Raw genomic sequence first — 18,754 nt, 5'->3', positions numbered from 1 at the left:
TGCTTCTGCCGCAGGGGGTGCAGGTTCTATCTCTGGTAGGGGAACTAGGATCCCACATGCTACAGCTCGGCAAATAATCATAATAAGAAATTAATAAAATAATCTTGAAAAAACATCAGAAACAACTCAAGAAATAAAACTGAAAAAAATTTTTTAATAAAAATCAAATTGATAATGGAATGCTTTAATAAGGGTATCATGACAAAATTTAGTGGAAATGCACTTTCACTGATATACAAAGACTGTGCTTTTAAATTTATACTAAAAGACGTATTGCTGTCTTTTAGTATAAGTAGTGTCAGCCACTAAGTCGTGTTTGACACTTTGCGACCCCATGAACTGCAGCATACTACTGTTAGATGTCTATTTCAATTTTATGTCACACCTACAGTACTACAGCACACAACGTCTGCAGAAAATATGATTATTTACAATTGCATCTAAAAAGTAGTGTGGCATTTCTCCATTTATGTCAATTATGACACGTAATTCATGCAGCAGGCTACCACAAAGTAATCATATTAAGGCAGATAAGGGCTTAAAAAAAAATCAAAAGATCTATCAGTAGAATCAACTTTGAGCCTTTAAATGGTAAGAATAATATATCTCTCATAAAAAAAATTTTCCTAATTCAATGTTAATATGGTAAAGTCAGTAATAAATTCATATATTAACGTGTTTACGAAAAGTCCAGTTACAGTCAGTCACCTTAGTCATCACCAGGTAAGTGAAGAATTTCTAAAACATGTTACCAATTGTTACCCTACATTATCTGTTATTTTGTCGACTGTACCATCTCATGCTATTGGCATTTCAGCAACATTATTCCTCAAAATCCTGCCTGAAGTCTGGATCAAGTACAAACACTTAATAGTTCTATTAAGCTGTGATTCGTATTCAATGATGTAAGCACATACTTAAACCTAATAGCACACTATGTGCTTCTACTTGTATTTTCTACAATATATGTGTGGACAGTCACCATTTTCAAATGAAATGTATATAGTGTGTTCTATTTTCAATTTGAAAATATTTTTTCCAGTGATTTTTAAATTATGGTACTCTTAACTACGTCTTTGGAGAAGGCAATGGCACCCCACTCCAGTACTCTTGCCTGGAAAATCCCATGGATGGAGGAGCCTGGTAGGCTGCAGTCCATGGGGTCACTAAGAGTCGGACACGACTGAGCAACTTCACTTTCACTTTTCACTTTCATGCACTGGGGAAGGACACGGCAACCCACTCCAGTGTTCTTGCCTGGAGAATCCCAGGGATTGGGGAGCCTGGTGGGCTGCCGTCTATGGGGTCGCACAGAGTCGGACACGACTGAAGCGACTTAGCAGCAGCAGCAGCAACTATGTCTTTGCAAGACCACATTTTCCATGGACCAAACTATAGCTAACTACATAAAAGTCAAAAATATTTTTTGAATGTATTTGCAAAGCTTATATACCATAACCTAAAGAAAAAAATAAACCAACCAAAATGTTAATCATTGATAGTGTCACACTGAATTTGTAATAAATTGGAGAATGGGCTTTTACATCTATTTTATTCTATGATCAAATTAATGTCTCAATTCTGTATATTGGTAAACTTAAAGCAAAACATGAAATCTTTTTCTTGAGACTTATAAAAATCTAGCGGTAGGACCAATATATTAGTAGAAATAGACCAACAGACCAATAGAAAGCCCTAATAAGTACTAAATTTGCAAACAGCAAAAAATTATTAAAGCCACAACTTTATATCTAAAAGATTATATAAGAAAAATACCAGAAGGAATTACTCTTCTTTTAAATTAGAAGAAACTGGACCAAACAGCCACTTAAGCTTCTGCACAAGGTAGGAAACTTGCCCTCTTGCCAGAAAAACCCAGATGTTCCTGCTGTGATCAGGGATTTTCCTTATCATCTAAATGTACTGCCACATCATCAGGTGTCAAAAAGCCACCCAGGCTGAGAAATGCATATTAATTTGCTGTTCCCTGGTAGCAGTACCCTGGGTATGGAGTAAATCTCTTCCAGGGTAAGCTAAGTAGCTGTTCCCTCTCCCCTCTTCCTGAGCCAATTACAATTCAATAAAAAGAAATCACACAGAACCCACCCAATGCCTTGGGACAGAGGCTTATTCCTGGCATAATAAGCTGCAGCTTCAAGGCTTTATCTCTCAGAAACAGCTATTTAGCTGATGGTCAGATTTCCTGGCAGACCTACATCCCTACTGCAGAAATAAAGGAAAATTTCATGAGCATTATAGAAGTAATGGATATTTCTAAGTTAGCACAGGAAACTCAATTCTATTTCCACTTTATCTCAAAACAAAAATTCCAAACGTCTTTTAAAAAATCATTAGGAATTGTGCCATGTTTTGAAACACTAAACACTCAACGCATATAGATTTTATTTTTACACCCTCTATGAATCCTATGGTTTTGAATATTCCTGTGTGGTTTTAAGATTTTAAATTTACAATATTTTTCAACTCTGCAATTGTGGTCCAAGAGAATTCAATTTTCTACTTAATCGTTTCCCCAAGAAAAAACAGACGGAAAACAAAGGAAACTCTTTTCAGGATGTCTAACCTGAGATTATGAGGCTGAAGCGAAATGAGTAGTTATAGCTTAGACCACTTTTTTAACTGCAGCAAGCTTGCTAGAATCTTCAATAGTCATATTGTCTAGTCAGTGTGGCAGACCCGGTCCTCTTCTGGGTCAGAGTTTATCTTTTGTGCCTCTTGATGGTTACACCAGAGCATGCCCTTGGAAGCAATGCCAAAGCTAAAGTTTAAAGATAACCATAAAATGGTCTGTAAACAGGACTGCTGTCAATGTACTGTTCTGACCTTCATACCACTTCACAGATATAAATAAGAGTGGAGGGGGTTGGTCAGGAGGAGAGAGAGGGTGAGGATAAATAAAGTGATTCACACACACACAAAAACATAGGTTCAACAACCAACTTGTACATTAAGTCAGAAAGTTTGGCAGCCCCTATCAGTTTAAACCAACTGCATGCCTATTAAGGCACTTTTTGAGGGCTTCCCAGGTGGCTCAACGGTAAAGAATCTGTCTGCCAATGCAGGAGACACAGGAGATACAAGTTCAAACCCTGGTTCAGGAAGATCCCCTGGAGAAGGGAATGGCAAACAATTCCAATATTCTTGCCTGGAGAATCCCATGGACAGAGGAGCCTGGCATACAGTCCATAGAGTTGCAAAGAACTGGACATGACTGAAGCGACTTAGCACACAGATATATTAGGCACACATCTATTTTCAAGTGGAATGAACAGAAAAGCATTATTTGAAACTCTGGTAGGTCAAGCAATCATTTCCATATTAGCAGTAATTCCCATCTCTAAATGAGCATAAATACTGGTACATATATGTATACATCTTCCTTTCCATTTTTATAATTGCCATCTTTCACAGTCTTAATCATTATTAATAACAGGGGTAGAGGAGACAAAGAAAAGGATATGTGTTTAAAATCTGTTCCTACTTCTGAGCAGAGCTATGACAAGACAAAAAGGAAATTCAAAATTCATGCTATTTTTGTCAAAACAAAATTTTGTCTAGTAGTAGACTATATATCTATTTATAAATGATATAGTCTACTAAAATGTGGTAGAATTTGCAACAAGAGACACTAAATACACTTTACACAGTAACTTGTTTAAAATTTTAAACTTAAAGAGTCAAAATCCAAAGATTTTGAATGCCAAAACTGTATTAGCATGTCTTCAGCTCAAATTTCACAACTATTTTACTGTTAACTATGTTAATTTTCCTGATAAACTGAGTTTAAGTATTGAACAGCAGTTAGTAAAAAAAAAAAAAATTTGAAGATATTAATTGATTCAAGCCAATTTTTAAATTAAGGTATAAAGTAATATCTGCTAGCAGGCACATCAAATTTCATCAGTTTTTCTTTTTTTTTCCTTGAAATGTTAAAAGTACTATAAACAGTTCTCAAAACTCATTCTGGCCTTAAATTCTTAACTATAACTCATATCTTTTCTAGCCTTTATGATATATGTGCAATAGTTTATAGGTTGTAAAATTATATTTAGATCAGTGGGACACTGGGGAATGTTAAATACGCCAAAAAAAAAAAAAATCACATTGGAACTCTCCAATATGGAAGAACACATCTGAGAATTAAAAGTAATTTTGCAAATAAGTTTCCTGTCACACAGCAAATCTTTCAGGGTGGTATATTTGCAAAACCAGAAGCTTGATGCTATAGTTTTATCTCATAACTTACAACTGGGCTTGGTAATAGTCTTCATATCAGGTAAGAAAAATAACCCCTGGAACACAGATGTGCATCAGGCCTTGAACATGAAGGATCTGACCTTAAAGGGGGCGTTCAAATCTCTCACGGAGGTACATCTACTTATGAACGCCATAATGCTTCCAGAGGTGACCGTCGGAGAGCAGGGTTCTCGGAAGCGGCCAGATCTGCTTGTGGAGCAGACCAGGAAATCCAGGAAAAGCAAAAGATCAGTGAGACAGTCTCAGTCAGGCTCCTTCTTCGAACCAATGTCCCCAGCTGTTCCTAACACACCTCAACAGTTTGAATGCCATGAAAAACTTCAGAAACAGAATTTTAAAAGCTGGAAGGAAAAAGGCAGAGAACATCCAACTGAACCTCCCACTGTCTAAAAGAAGAGACAGGGATTCAGGGAAGTTATGACAAATACTGTACGGAGATTAAGATGCTTAACCAGCTCCCAAGGTTCCACCTCCCCACTTCAGTGCCCAGTTTCTACAAGACGACATTTCCAAGCTCTCGCTCTAAATCTAAGCAAGAATTGTGGTTTACCTGAGTAATGACATGATTCTGATGTCCAGCCATTCTTACACAATGACCCTCTCCCATGGGAACGTACCACCCAAGTTCTTGAATCACAAAATATATTTATCTTAGAGACGGTTGGTTCACTGATAAATACTACATAGTCTTGGGAATAATCACGAGCAATAAAATGCTTGCTTTACAACTGTTATAAATACAATGATCTCTTGTCTGATACAGCTAGGATTAGCTCCTTTATCCTATGAAAATATGCATCAGGGAGTGAGGAGAAGGTAGAGGCAGAGGAAAATGTCATATTTTCCCAAGTTTCAAAGATGCTGTCTCCATCTGGATTCTGAGCAACAAAGGAAAAGAGCTAACAGGGAGGCAGCAGTTGCAGCGGCTCCCCTTTCGTTTCTTTCACTGTGTTTCATAAAAATCAGCATGGCCACCCAGCTGGCCTACAGCCATATGCACCCACTGTCAATAAGGTCAGGGTGACCACTTCTGACCATCTTCCCTCCACCAAGAGCAAGCGTATAAGAAAAAAACAAGATGCAAATGCTGTGAGTCAGATCACATTGCAGAGCCTAGCTCATTTTCCAAACAATTAATACAATAAAGATGACAAGTGGCACTTGTTTGACTCTGCAAAACAAATTTGAATCTGAAACAATTGTCAAACATTTTAGAAAGTGCTACTTGTTTCTTATTTTGAAGGTACAAAATACCCATCTACATTTCATTTTCTTTCAAAAACACATAACTCCAAATGTTCATATCTCAAACTAAAATTGCAAGTAACAATCGCATTTTGCATCAGGAGCAAACTGCAAGGGAGGAAGGGAACAGATGCAAAGAGGTGAGGGAGAGAAAAACACTTAGAGTGGCCACCTGAATCCAAAATATCCGCTGTGTTACATACCGCCTAAATGTGCAATGTGAATCTCTTAGGTTTACCTATCTAAATATTTTACCTTGATTTTAAAACATATATTATAGTAAAAGAGAGTGCTAAAACCTGAAAATATTTTACCTTAATTTTAAAGCAATCTTTATCCAAAGAACTAAAATAGGCACCATATACAATTGATGTGACAATGTAAATATTTACAGCTCCTTCTTAGATTTTTCTGTTTATAATCATAAATTCAATGGACTGAGTGGATTAGCAGAACAACTGAGTCATTTTTGTGAAAAGTTCTCAGGGACCATCTATTAATACAATTTAGTTCTGGTAAAGCTTTCCCTTTAATTGTGAAATTGTTTCCTTGGGTAAAGCATCTCCACAGATATATTTTTGAAAAATATAGAACATCATTTTTATCTCCTCTAAAACTTTCTGTTAAGCAATTAAAAGGAATATAAGAACTAATCAGCAATAAGTAATAAAGTTTATTAATTATAAAGGGCTTCCCTCATAGCTGCCGGTAAAGAATCTGCCTGCAATTCAGGAGACCTGGATTTGATTCCTGGGTCGAGAAGATCCCCTGGAGAAGGAAATGGCAACCCACTCTGGTATTCTTACCTGGAGAATCCCATGGACAGAGGAGCCTGGCAGGCTACAGTCCGTGGGGTCGCAAGAGTCAGACATGACTTAGTGACTAAACCGCCACCACCACTGTGATAAAAGTCACATAATATAAAATACACTATTTTAACTATATTTAACTGTACAGCTCAGTGGTACTCACCAAAAGGATTAGTGACACTAATGAAGCTAGTGTATTTTTACTCAAGACTAAGATGCTGATATAATATAGACTTGGTAAGGTTTTAAAAATTATGCCAGTTTTTTAATAACAAATGCTGATTATTCCTATATTTCTATTTTAATTGCCTAACAGAAAGTTTTAGAGGCAACAGAAATGAGGTTGTTATGAAATATTTTGCAGTTTAAAATATACAACTAAATGAACATTGGGCAATATGCAAAGTCTATAAGCATGTAGGAAACCGGGTAGTAAAATCAAAAGCACAGAATACGAAACTGGATAGTCAAGGTTAATAACTTTATTGTTTAGCAGTTGGTTTAACTCTAAGGTGAGTTACTTAAACTCTTTCAGACTCTACCTCTTGATCAATGAATTGCAACAATACTTAGACTTCAGAGAGTGAATAGATGAGATACAACACATAATACACCCTGCAAGTACTCAGATCAACTTGGCTTAACACTACACAAAAACACCAGCCCACATGATGGCCCCTAGAACACATGCGAGTTATTAATAAAATAGAGCCGGAGGGCACCCACCAGGGAACCCAGGCCCAGCTGCCCACCAAGGCTCTTCTCTTTAGTGACAGGCCATGACTTCATGACCCGTACTGGTAGGTTTAGGAGCTAAAGTATTAAATACTAAAAATAGAAACCACTGAGAAAGATGAAATGAGGCCAAAATACTTTTACACATCTAAAGAATACCGGAAGTTTTCTTCATTGTAAGTTAATGAGTTCCTGGTCTCCTCCCTTAAATTAAGAAAATGGGTTTAGTATCTTCATTTCCATCTATCTGTAGGATGTGTAACTTTGAGGGCTCTAAACAGGAATCCTGACATTGCTTTGGATTTATATTCCTGGAATGGTTTGTGAGCTCTAAAAATATCACATCAAGGCTTAACCATTTTCTCCATAGCACCTTAGGATTTCATAACTATGAACACAAATTATAATATTTAAAGCATGTGAAGGAAGATCACATTCCGAAATGTGGCACAGAAGTAGAAGATGAATCTAGGTTATTAAAAACTCAGACTAGTAGAGCTTGGCACTTGAGGTTAGCCTATTGCAGAAATGAGTAGATTCATAAGTACTGAAAGCACAAAAATGCAGTGCATTCAAACTAAGATCTTTTAATACGCAAAATAGAAAGGTGATATTTATAGTTTTAGTGGCATTTTGCAGAAAGTACAAATGTTGTACCAGGCTAGTCATAGACCTGGGTCTCAGCTGGATTTCCCTCAAAGCTAATCAGATAGGGGAAAAGTGAAAACAGTGACATATTTGATTTTCTTGGGCTCCAAAATCACTGCAGACGGTGACTGTAGCCACAAAATTAAAACACGCTTGCTCCTTGGAAGAAAAGCTATGACAAACTGAGACAGTGTATTAAAAAGGAGAAACATCACTTTGCCAACAAAGGTCCATATAGTCAAAGCTATGGTTTTTCCACTAGTCATGTATGGATGTGAGAGCTATATCATAAAGAAGGCTTAGCAATGAAGAATTGATGCTTTTGAACTGTGGTGCTGAATAAGTCTCTTAAGAGTCCCTTGGATACCAAGGAGATAGAGCCAGTGAATCCTAAAGGAAATCAACCCTGAATATTCATTAGAAGGACTGATGCTGAAGCTCCAATATTGTGGCCACCTGATGCAAAGAGCAGACTCATTGGAAAAGACCCTGAAGATGGAAAAGATTGAGGGTGAGAGGAGAAAGAGACGACAGAGGATGAGATGGTTAGATGGCATCACTGACTCAATGGACATGCGTTTGAGCAAACTCCAGGAGATAGTGAAGGACAGCGAAGCCTGGTGTGCTGCAGTTCAGGGAGTCACAAAGAGCCTGACCCAACTTAGCCACTTAACAACAATCTCGCAGAAAATTAAGGACAGCTATACACAGAGAAAACATGGTTTTAAAAAACTTTTTAGCCCATCCTTTGAGGTTTTAGATGGTTATTTTAACGAGATGGCATGTACAACTTTTTTTTAATAGCCTCCTGCTAAAATGGACTAGTATTTTCAAATTTACCAACATGACTGGTCTTCTACATTAGAAAGAAAAATGAGCAAAAGCAGACTAAGCAGCCAAAGGTTTGAAAAGAGGAGGAGGAAGCGAAAAAGAGCTAAATATAGAATATCATTTTACAATGAATGAACAAATGACTGAGCCGGCAAGCAGCTACTTTATAATCACCTGAAATAGGATTCAAAGATTATTGCTATTTTACTGTCTGCATATCAACTGTAAAAGTTTTCTTACTCCCACTGTCAATAAAACAGGTAGCCGGAGTTTTCTGGAGGTTTCTTGTGTCTGATTAGCATTGGTGACTCTAATGCTAGGAATCTGATGTCCCAGAAAATGACGTTAGGTGTTCAAATGCACTTTCAACTAAGATGAGGGGGCAGGATGGATGCACAAATTAAAAACAAACAAAAACACTGCTTTTATCAAAGCTTCTATCTAGAAAAATATTTCCTGTTCTAGCTTTGTATTGATGAGATAGGATCTAATATCTCAATGGGGTGTTGTTATACTTTTGAAAAAGACTCAATAATAGATTTCATTTAAAAATGATAATTATGAGCTGAGTGTGAAATGAAGTGAAATGTCACAAAATCAAATATGCTAAATGTTCCAGATTCTATACTAAGACAGAAAACCTAGCCTAAAAAGAAAACATCTCAAAAACAGAATTATACTATTATTTGCCTTCTGTTGAAAGGCAAAGACATCCCTTTTGAACTGGATCCAAGTTCTTTAAAAAAAGACTCTCCTGGAATCAACAGAAGAGCTTTAAATAAACACACACAAATGTCCTGAAACAGATAAATGAATCTATTGATATCAATGTGTTTTATCTTTTAAAAGTCCATAGGTAATTCTGATGCACAGTCAAATGGAACCATTAAGCTATTCGATAGGAGAGTAAGTACTGGAATTCAGAAGTAGTACCAGCTGCTTCTGGGTGCTCTTCATTCTACCTCTCACTTCCCAGCCCACCCCTCTAGGACTTATCACAAACCTCTTTATATAACATAAGTACTTTTCACTTTATCATTTATGAATTTATGGGAAATAACTATCAATAGCCTTAAAAATGTTTGTTTCCTTGGTCAAATAATTGTACTTAAGGAATCTATTCTAAGTAAATAATCAGAGATGTCAACATCTGATTGGTATATTAGGATATCCTCTGAAGGGTACTTCCAAAGATTATAAGAGCAAAAAAAAGGGAAACATATAAGTATGTTAAATAACAACAACAAGAAACACCAAAGTTAATAAACAAGTCCAAAAAATCGTTACATAACTGAACATTGTGCAAGCTATCAATATTTACAAGACACAGAAAAATGCTCTCAATATAATACAAATTAACAACAACAAAAAAAAAGGCAGGAAATTAAACTATACTTACTGAATAGATAAACCAAGGGAACATTTCATGCAAAGATGAGCACAATTAAGGACAGAATGGCATAGACCTAACAGAAGCAGAAGATATTAAGAAGAGATGGCAGAATACACAGAAGGACTATATGAAAAAGATCTTCATGATCCAGATAACCACAATGGTGTGATCACTCACCTAGAGCCAGACATCCTAGAAGGCAAAGTCAAGTGGGCCTTGGGAAGCGTCACTATGAACAAAGCTCGTGGAGGCGATGGAATTCCAGATGAGCTATTTCAAATCCTAAAAGATGATGCTGTGAAAGTGCTGCACTCAATATGTCAGCAAATGTGGAAAATTCAACAGTGGCCACAGGAATGGAAAAGGTCAGTTTTCATTCCAATCCCAAAGAAAGGCAATGCCAAAGAATGTTCAAACTACCACACAATTGCACTTATCTCACATGATGGCAAAGTAATGCTCAAAATTCTCCAAGCCAGGCTTCAACAACACAAACTGAGAACTTCCAGATGTTCAAGCTGGTTTTAGAAAAGGCAGAGGAACCAGAGATCAAATTGCCAACATCCACTGGATCATCAAAGAAGCAAGAGAGTTCCAAAAAAACATCTACTTCTACCTTAAAAAAGCAACACCTCTTATTATTCATCAGAAAGAAACTACAGCTTATAACCACTGCGCAATGAACAGAACAGAGACCTTGTCCCTGAAATCCCGTGGGAGGCTGGTTGTGATAAGCGCCTCATTACACTGCATTGAGTGAAACGATGTCCACATCCTAGATGGCCACTTCATTCACAGGGATATGGACCTAACAAGGATGGCTGAACGGGTGGCAAGACAACTTAAATATTCACACTGACTGAAATATCTTGACTCTTTCCCAAGATGAAATATTAATTTGCACACACAAAATCTCAAAGGACAATACATCTTCTAGCGAGATACTTTCCACATACGGTGTGAGCAAATTGGTCTCAAAGAGGTGGAAAGGGCAGTGAGCCACAAAATGTTGAGAAACAGGAATGAGCCAATGTTCCAGAGAACTCTGAAAAAAAAAAAACGCCAAAATTCTCCTCCCCTCTATGCCTCACTGCCAGGTAAAACTGACACAATTGAAGGAATTCAGAAGTCTGCAGCACTCTTGGTTTCCGAGTTCTCGTCTGGCTTAGCAGCATCCAAGTCTGTGCACTGTGCTCTCTAAACTTGGCAGCGCAGCACCACTCTTTAACCTGGTTAGACTCCACCTCTCCTCTGTGGTTTTGAACCACCAGGGAGAATTCACTGTGGCTGTCCTGTTCAGAAAGAAGAGGCTTTAGCTGATTGGGTACTCCAAAATCATTCTGTTTATTTAACTGGGAAAAATAGAAAACTACTTACATATGCAGATGAATTATACAAGAACAGAGATGATTTATACAAGCACAGAGATCAATGAATCACAGGACCGTGAACCCTTAACTAATTTATTTCCATGTTTTTATACAGAAAACCTAAATCTCTACACACTGATAAGAATTTATAACATCTTGAAATTGCCCAGCATGAGTGAGTGCTCATGGATGCAACACAAATAAAATTTAATACCAATAAACAAGTATGCTTTCCTTCAAGGATTCTTAATACTGTAAACATCACAAGTCATTTACAGAAAATAAGACAGCATTTATCAGACATATACATGCTAAAAAAAAGAAAAAACCACTCCTCAGACTAAACTACAAACAGCTTAAAATCTAGACTAGGAAACTTAGTAAATAGGTATTGAAAAGTAAAGCCAAAGATAATTCAAAAGACAAATTCCCTGCACACTACCTTTAACGTGTGCCATACGTGACTACGATGTCATCTAGAGATATGTGTGTGAATCAAGGACTTTGCTAAGGAATAGTGTGGCTATCTGGCTACATTAAATACCACTCCCAATAGGAAAAAAGTTTGTTGGGTAAAGTAATCATTTTTAAAACCAACAAAATTATATTCAAGTTTATCTCATAGCAGTGATATTTATAATGTGATAAAATAGAATAAATGTCCAACAATTAGAGAATGATGAAGTATACTCTACATTGGAACATCTCACATTCATCAAAAATATTTTCTAACAAAGTTCACACCAGGGGAAATCCCCAGGAAATGGAAAAAAAATGTAGAAATCATCTGGATGCAACTATGTAGACAGAGAATGACTCCAACTTTGTGTGTGTGATCATTAACATCTGTGTTCCAATGAATTTCAAAATTGGCTATTATAGTTTTGTTCTATGCTACTAGTTGCCCACATTTTTACAATGACAGATACATGTTATTTTAAAAAGAACTGCCCAGAAGGATCCCCATCTGCTCCGGCTAACCTCTGTGGGCTCTGGAGACTAGAACACTAAAGTTCATTTCCCAGGAAAAAAAATGCCCCTGGAGACAAGTATCTGGAGCAAACCTCATTCTGCTCATTTGGATTCAAGGGCCTGTGATGTTCATGATAATTGTGAAACAGAGATTTTTCTTGGGCTACTGTTAGTGGCAAGCAGTGGAGACGGTGGTGTTTTCAGGGGTACTCCTGGTTCAGGTCAGGTACACAGGTGACAGGAGGCAAGGTGAGCACGTGAGGAGATGGTGTTAGGTCTACTGAGCAGATGCAGGCACGGGGACATTAGGTCTTGTACCCACTCCTGAGACCAGCCAGACACTGTCCAGAAAGCGCTGGGGGCCCAGACTATGGCCTGCCCTGCCGGCCCTTCCAGTGATTTTCTGAAACACAAATTCTCAATATTAAGTCCTTTTGTGTTTAAAATAGCTCCTGTGGTTCTCTTCACTACAAGTGAAGCTGACACATACAGACAAGATGTTGAATGACTTAGAAACAAAACCTTCATTTCTTCAATGAGTTCTGACCCACTATCCTACAACTAAGCAAAAACCTTTCTAAGGATAAATTTTTTTAAACTACCAACTTGACTTCTTATATATTTGTGAAGTGAAGTGGCTCAGTTGTGTCCGATTCTTTGTGACCCCATGGACTGTAGCCTACCAGGCTCCTCCATCCATGGGATTCTCCAGGTAAGAATACTGGAGTGGGTTGCCATTTCCTTCTCCAGAGGATCTGCCCAACCCAGGGATCGAACCCAGGTGTCCCACATTGCAGGCAGACGCTTTACCATCTGAGTCACCAGGGAAGCCATTATTTGTGAATATCCAAGTAAATCAGGTCTATTCCAAACATCAATGAAAGGTCGTGAGGCCTATTCAGAAACCAGATTCTTTGAATAGTTTGTTGTGTGATAAAAAATTCTAAATTTTCAGGCTAATCTCAGTAAGATACTCATCACATATCTAATAAAATAGGTCAGAAGAATGAGCCTAACAGTTAAACCTCTCATCCAAAATAAGCAGAGACTACAGTACATTGCTTTTTCTTAATAGCGTCTTCTCAGTTTAAACTTATATATTTCTTCTTCTTTCTTTACACAAACTAGTACAAAAAGGAGTTTATTGAAATGTGAAACTGAGTTAAAAGATATTAAAAAGGTATTTTAACATAGACCCAAAGGGTAAATCAAGCAAATATCAAGCTACATTTATTTTACTATTAATATGTGATTAATATCAAGAGAGTTCCAGAAAAACATCTATTTCTGCTTTATTGACTATGCCAAAGCCTTTGACTGTGTGGATCACAATAAACTGTGGAAAATTCTGAAAGAAATGAGAATACCAGACCACCTGACCTGCCTCTTGAGAAACCTGTATGCAGGTCAGAAAGCAACAGTTAGAACTGGAAATGAACAACAGACTGCTTCCAAATAGAAAAAGGAGTATGTCAAGGCTGTACATTGTCACCCTGCTTATTTAACTTATATGCAGAGTACATCTCGAGAAACTCGGATGGAAGAAGCACAAGCTGGATTGAAGATTGCAGGGAGAAATATCAGTAACCTCAGATATGCAGATGACACCACCCTTATGGCAGAAAGTGAAGAGGAACTAAAAAGCCTCTTGATGAAAGTGCAAGTGGACAGTGAAAAAGTAGGCTTAAAGCTCAACATTCAGAAAACGAAGCTCATGGCATCCGGTCCCATCACTTCATGGGAAATAGATGGGAAAACAGTGGAAACAGTGTCAGACATTATCTTTTTAGGCTCCAAAATCACTGCAGATGGTGACGGCAGCCATGAAATTAAAAGACGCTTACTCCTTGGAAGAAAAGTTATGACCAACCTAGACAGCATATTCAAAAGCAGAGACATTACTTTGCCAACAAAGGTCCATCTAGTCAAGGCTATGGTTTTTCCAGTGGTCATGTATGGATTCAAGAGTTGGACTGTGAGAAAGCTGAGCACCAAAGAATTGATGCTTTTGAACTGTGGTGTTGGAGAAGACTCTTGAGAATCCCTTGGACTGCAAGGAGATCCAACCAGTCCATTCTAAAGGAGATTAGCCCTGGGTGTTCTTTAGAAGGAATGATGCGAAAGCTGAAACTCCGGTACTCTGGCCACCTCATGCGAAGCGATGACTCATTGGAAAAGGCTCTGATGGTGGGAGGGATTGGGAGCAGGAGGAGAAGGGGATGACAGAGGATGAGATGGCTGGACGGCATCACCAACTGGATGGACGTGAGTTTGAGTGAACTCCAGGAGTTGGTGATGGACGGGGAGGACGGGTGTGCTACAATTCATGGGGTCGCAAAGAGTCAGACACAACTGAGCGACCGAACTGAACTGAAATGAACTGAACTGAATATGTTTCCATACTTCTCAACACATACAGTGCTCAGGTACCATCTGCACTGAAAAATAGTCATTAATTTATTCAATAGATGTTCGCTGAGAATCTATTTCATAAATTCAGCAGTGAAAATGACGAGCACAGCTTAAAGCTCATTGGGTAAAAGGTTAGAGGTCTAACAGAACGGGATGATAAGGAATATATGACAAAGACCATTAATACAAAGTAGAAAAAAGTAGGCTAAATAGACTAAAATAACGTTTGTTTATTTAGACTAAATAAATTAGGTCATGGACAAAATTAAATCAGGTCAAAGAAGAGAATATTACTAAGACTAGACAGTGCGCTTTCATTTCATATGAAGATAAAATTATCAATTGAATTGTGAGAGCAAATGACCACGGACAGCATCCACTCCCATCCTTACCAGTCCATACGCTGTGATTTCTTTAGTATACCTCCGGGGCCAATGCACGCTTACACATTGATAAAATACCCCTTTAAGGACATGGAAAAAGCTCCTAAGAGGGTTGCTGAAGAGGACAGAGACAAGGGTAACCAGGAGACAAGTTTGGAGAGGGACCTTAAGTACATATATTTCATGTTGTACGTTTTCGTGTTTAATCATATGAACATGTTATCAATTCAAAAAAATGGAAAAATAATACAGATTTTTATCAGAAAATTCAAGGGCAATACAAAATAGGAAGTGCTTGTAACTTTGGCATGAAGGTCACAGAGGACACGGTGGGGATGCTGTGGAAACAAAGTTCTGGCCCTTGGATGCCAGCCCTCACTGGTGTGAAGGAGACACGAATGAGAGGCACTCACCTTCCTGTCACAGGCTGCAGGACTGCCAGCAGTGTTTTGCTTGAGGAAGCCAGCGGTTGTCGACCAGCGTGTGGGGTTTTTCCTTGAAGGCTCTTCAGAGAAGTTATTATCACTGACAGACGTGGAAAGGCCAATTAACGCTGGGTCACTGCTTCGTCGGACGTGAAGAGGCATATCTGTAACACAAAAAAGCATTGTGTTTTTAAAAGATAACCTAACACCTGAAAACTGTGTGTGAGAATAAAGGTAGTTAAATCCCAAAGATTAAAGAGTAGAGTAACACTTTAAGGTGACAGTGGGTCAGCATCCTAGGTAGAAATTCCATTCGTTTCTTTAAGAGACTTCACTGCAAAAGAACCAGGATGTCTACAGGATAAAAGAATACTTATCTACAGGATGACCTGCTCTAGAGTAAGACGGTCAGGTGCATCTGCATTTCACACCTGTTACCTGTGTGGCTCTAGCCAAGTGGCTTCACTGTCCTCTCCCTGGTCCCTACCTACACAAATAGCAATAAAACATCACTTCTCAGCTAAGGGTACTGCAAGGACTAAATGAGACAGATTGCTTAAAGCAGTTCCTGATACATGGTGTGCACTCAACAGAGAGTGACAAAAATAACCGTTACTGTTATTATCATCCCGACATCGGTTTGGCTTTTCTAGTAAAGAAATCTGTTGAGTAAAATATTTCTTTTGTTCAACAAAGTATTATCAAAAAGTACAAAGCACAGACATATTTCTTATCCTTCAGATAATGAAATCTTAAAAGTAGAACACCAATACGCAAGCGTGAATCCTCAGTCAGTCAGTCATGTGCGACTCTTTGCAATCCCATGGACTATAGCCCCCCAGGCTCCTCTGTCCATGGAATTTTCCAGGCAAGAATACTGGAGTGGGTGTCCATGCCTTCTCCAGGGGATCTCTCCAATCCAAGGAGCGAACTCTTGTCTCTTGCATCTCCTGCATTGGCAGGCGGGTTCTTGACCCCTGTGCCACCTGGCCATAAACTCAGGTAGTCCTGCCACATACTCAGGTACACGATTACATAAAAGGTGGTGTTTTATCAGCTGTATTCTGTTTGCAATTACTCTAACAAAAACTAATAACAAACTCAGGTCAGCCTTCGTATGGTAGCACTGGGTACATGCTAGCAGGTGTGATCACTGTGACAACGGAAGAGAAACACTATGAAGCCAGGTAGAAGAACAGAGGCACATGCCTCTGTAACACTGAGAGTCAGAACCAAAAGCCCCACACGTCAACTGAGCGGAGAGCGTGATCAACCTACAACAAAACTTTAAATTAAATTCATGCTTAGAGCAACTTGTTTACAAAACCTAGGATGCAGGGTAAATATTTATTAAAAGCCGCAAATAAAACAGCTTTAGTGGAGAAGGAGTAAACTCATCATTTATTCTATGAGAAACAATTTTGGAATATTGATGCATCTGGTAAATGTGTGGCTATGGAGATCGTTGAGGATGGTGGAACTAAGGAAAGATGATTTATACATGTTAACGGCTACATTTAAACCACTATCAATTCAATAGTCTCAAATATGTTAAAGCAAATTAGAAACGATCAGAGAAAACATATGAATGATCAGAAAAGCATATGAATCATACTAAAATGTTGCATTTAACATTTGCTTCCACATCATGAGGATTTGATAACCAATAAAGAGTCTGAGTAACATAACCAGAGGAAAAAAATATGTTGAACATTTAATACTATTGGTATTTATCTTAATTTGCTAAGAGAAACGCATACAGGAAAATTACAGGAAAGAATAATTTCCAATTTTTAAGTGTATGTAAAAAACGTGTGACAGTCCTTATTGCTTACAATTTATACCAAAAAAAAAGAAAGAAACAAAACAAAACAAAGAACTATACAGTCACTCTCAAAAACAAGTTCACAGAAATATACCTTTAAGGATCCAGGTGTGTTAATAATACTACGCTCTTACCATAAAAAAGTCCTCTCCCAATTAACAAAATTGTTCTCAGATTCAAAAATCAAAAATGTAAGCAGAAAAGCAACAGAATGGGGAGGAGGGAGAATAAAATACTTCTGGGAAATTACAATACTGCTCCTTAGATATGGGTTCTGTCGCCTCCAGTTACAGGGTTGCTGATTGCTTGGTTGTTAAGGAACTGTGTCTACCTAAAAAATGGTCCAGAAATAATGACTAAAAGCAGACAATGATAAAATTTAAAAGTACATGAAAGTACATTTCACCCCCAAATAAATTCAGGGACAATAAATTTCAATGAGTTTGATTGGACACAATAAAACAGCTTACTCAACTTGTTTCTGAAATTCTCCCCAAGAGAAATACACTGCAGACCCGATTCAGATTAGATAAATAATTGGGATCATCGTCTTCTGAAAAGTCATGATGGCTGTGTTAATCTGTTAGTCTGAAACAGACACAAATAATTAGCACTTTGTACCTCTCTGCATCTGTAACCCTCAAAATTCAAGATGCAGGGGAAGAAAGTGGATTCAAGGAGAGGTGGGGTTATAGCGGGACTGCAGACCTTTCAGTTGCCCCTTCTGGCGAGATGCCGGGGCACAGACACAAACCACATGGTGAAGGATGCCGCAGGAGATCAAACTCTTTTTGAAAAGTAAACACTGTGTTCTCAGCAAAGGAATGCCAAGTGACAGCATGATGATCTTGAAGTCAGGTTGTCTCGCAGTTGATGAACTGTAACAACAGTCATCAAAGAGCACACGGGCAGCAAACGTGAAGACACCAGAACAGATCGCATGTCCAGCTCATGCTGGCTGCGATTTAGACAGTGTCTCACGCTGAGAGTGACAATTTACATTTTTATTGGTTTATAATTTCTTCGTTTTATGGCTGTGTGAAAATTATGTCATTTTCATGCAGTCTATATTCACGCATGCACATATTAAATAACATTAAGAAGTCAATGACTTGAAAGAATCTGAATCTTTATTTTAAGCATTAATCCTAATGGAGAAGGGGGCTTCCCTGGTGGCTTAGTGGTAAAGAATTCACCTGCAATGCAGGAGCTGCAGGTTCGATCCCTGGGACAGGAAGATCCCCTGGAGGAGGGAATGGCAACCCACTGCAGTCAGTATTCTGCCTGGAGAATCCCAGGGACAGAGGATCCTGGTGGGCTTCAGTCCATAGGGTTGCAGAGTTGGACACAACTCAAGTGACTTAGCACGCATGCAGGCCCAGTGGAGAAACATGTGGCTCACTTCACAGACCAGTAAGTGGAGCCTGA

The 18,754-nt window shown here is 38.3% G+C and overlaps 1 protein-coding gene across 8 annotated transcripts in view; it reads right to left on the bottom strand.

Annotated features, from left to right (window-relative positions):
* PARD3 (par-3 family cell polarity regulator) overlaps window positions 1-18,754 on the bottom strand; it is a 592,324-nt gene that overhangs the window by 326,103 nt on the left and 247,467 nt on the right. For all 8 annotated transcript variants that reach the window (XM_052651068.1, XM_052651061.1, XM_052651065.1 and 5 more), the window contains exon 4: window positions 15,490-15,665. In XM_052651068.1, the coding sequence (XP_052507028.1) occupies window positions 15,490-15,665 (176 nt within the window). The remainder of the gene's footprint in view (window positions 1-15,489; window positions 15,666-18,754) is intronic.

This window comes from Budorcas taxicolor, chromosome 13 (assembly GCF_023091745.1).
Source record: "Budorcas taxicolor isolate Tak-1 chromosome 13, Takin1.1, whole genome shotgun sequence".
In the NCBI taxonomy this organism is placed as follows: Eukaryota; Metazoa; Chordata; class Mammalia; order Artiodactyla; family Bovidae; genus Budorcas; species Budorcas taxicolor.
The sequence above is the reverse complement of the archived record's forward strand: the minus strand, read 5'-3'. Positions and strand labels throughout refer to the sequence as shown.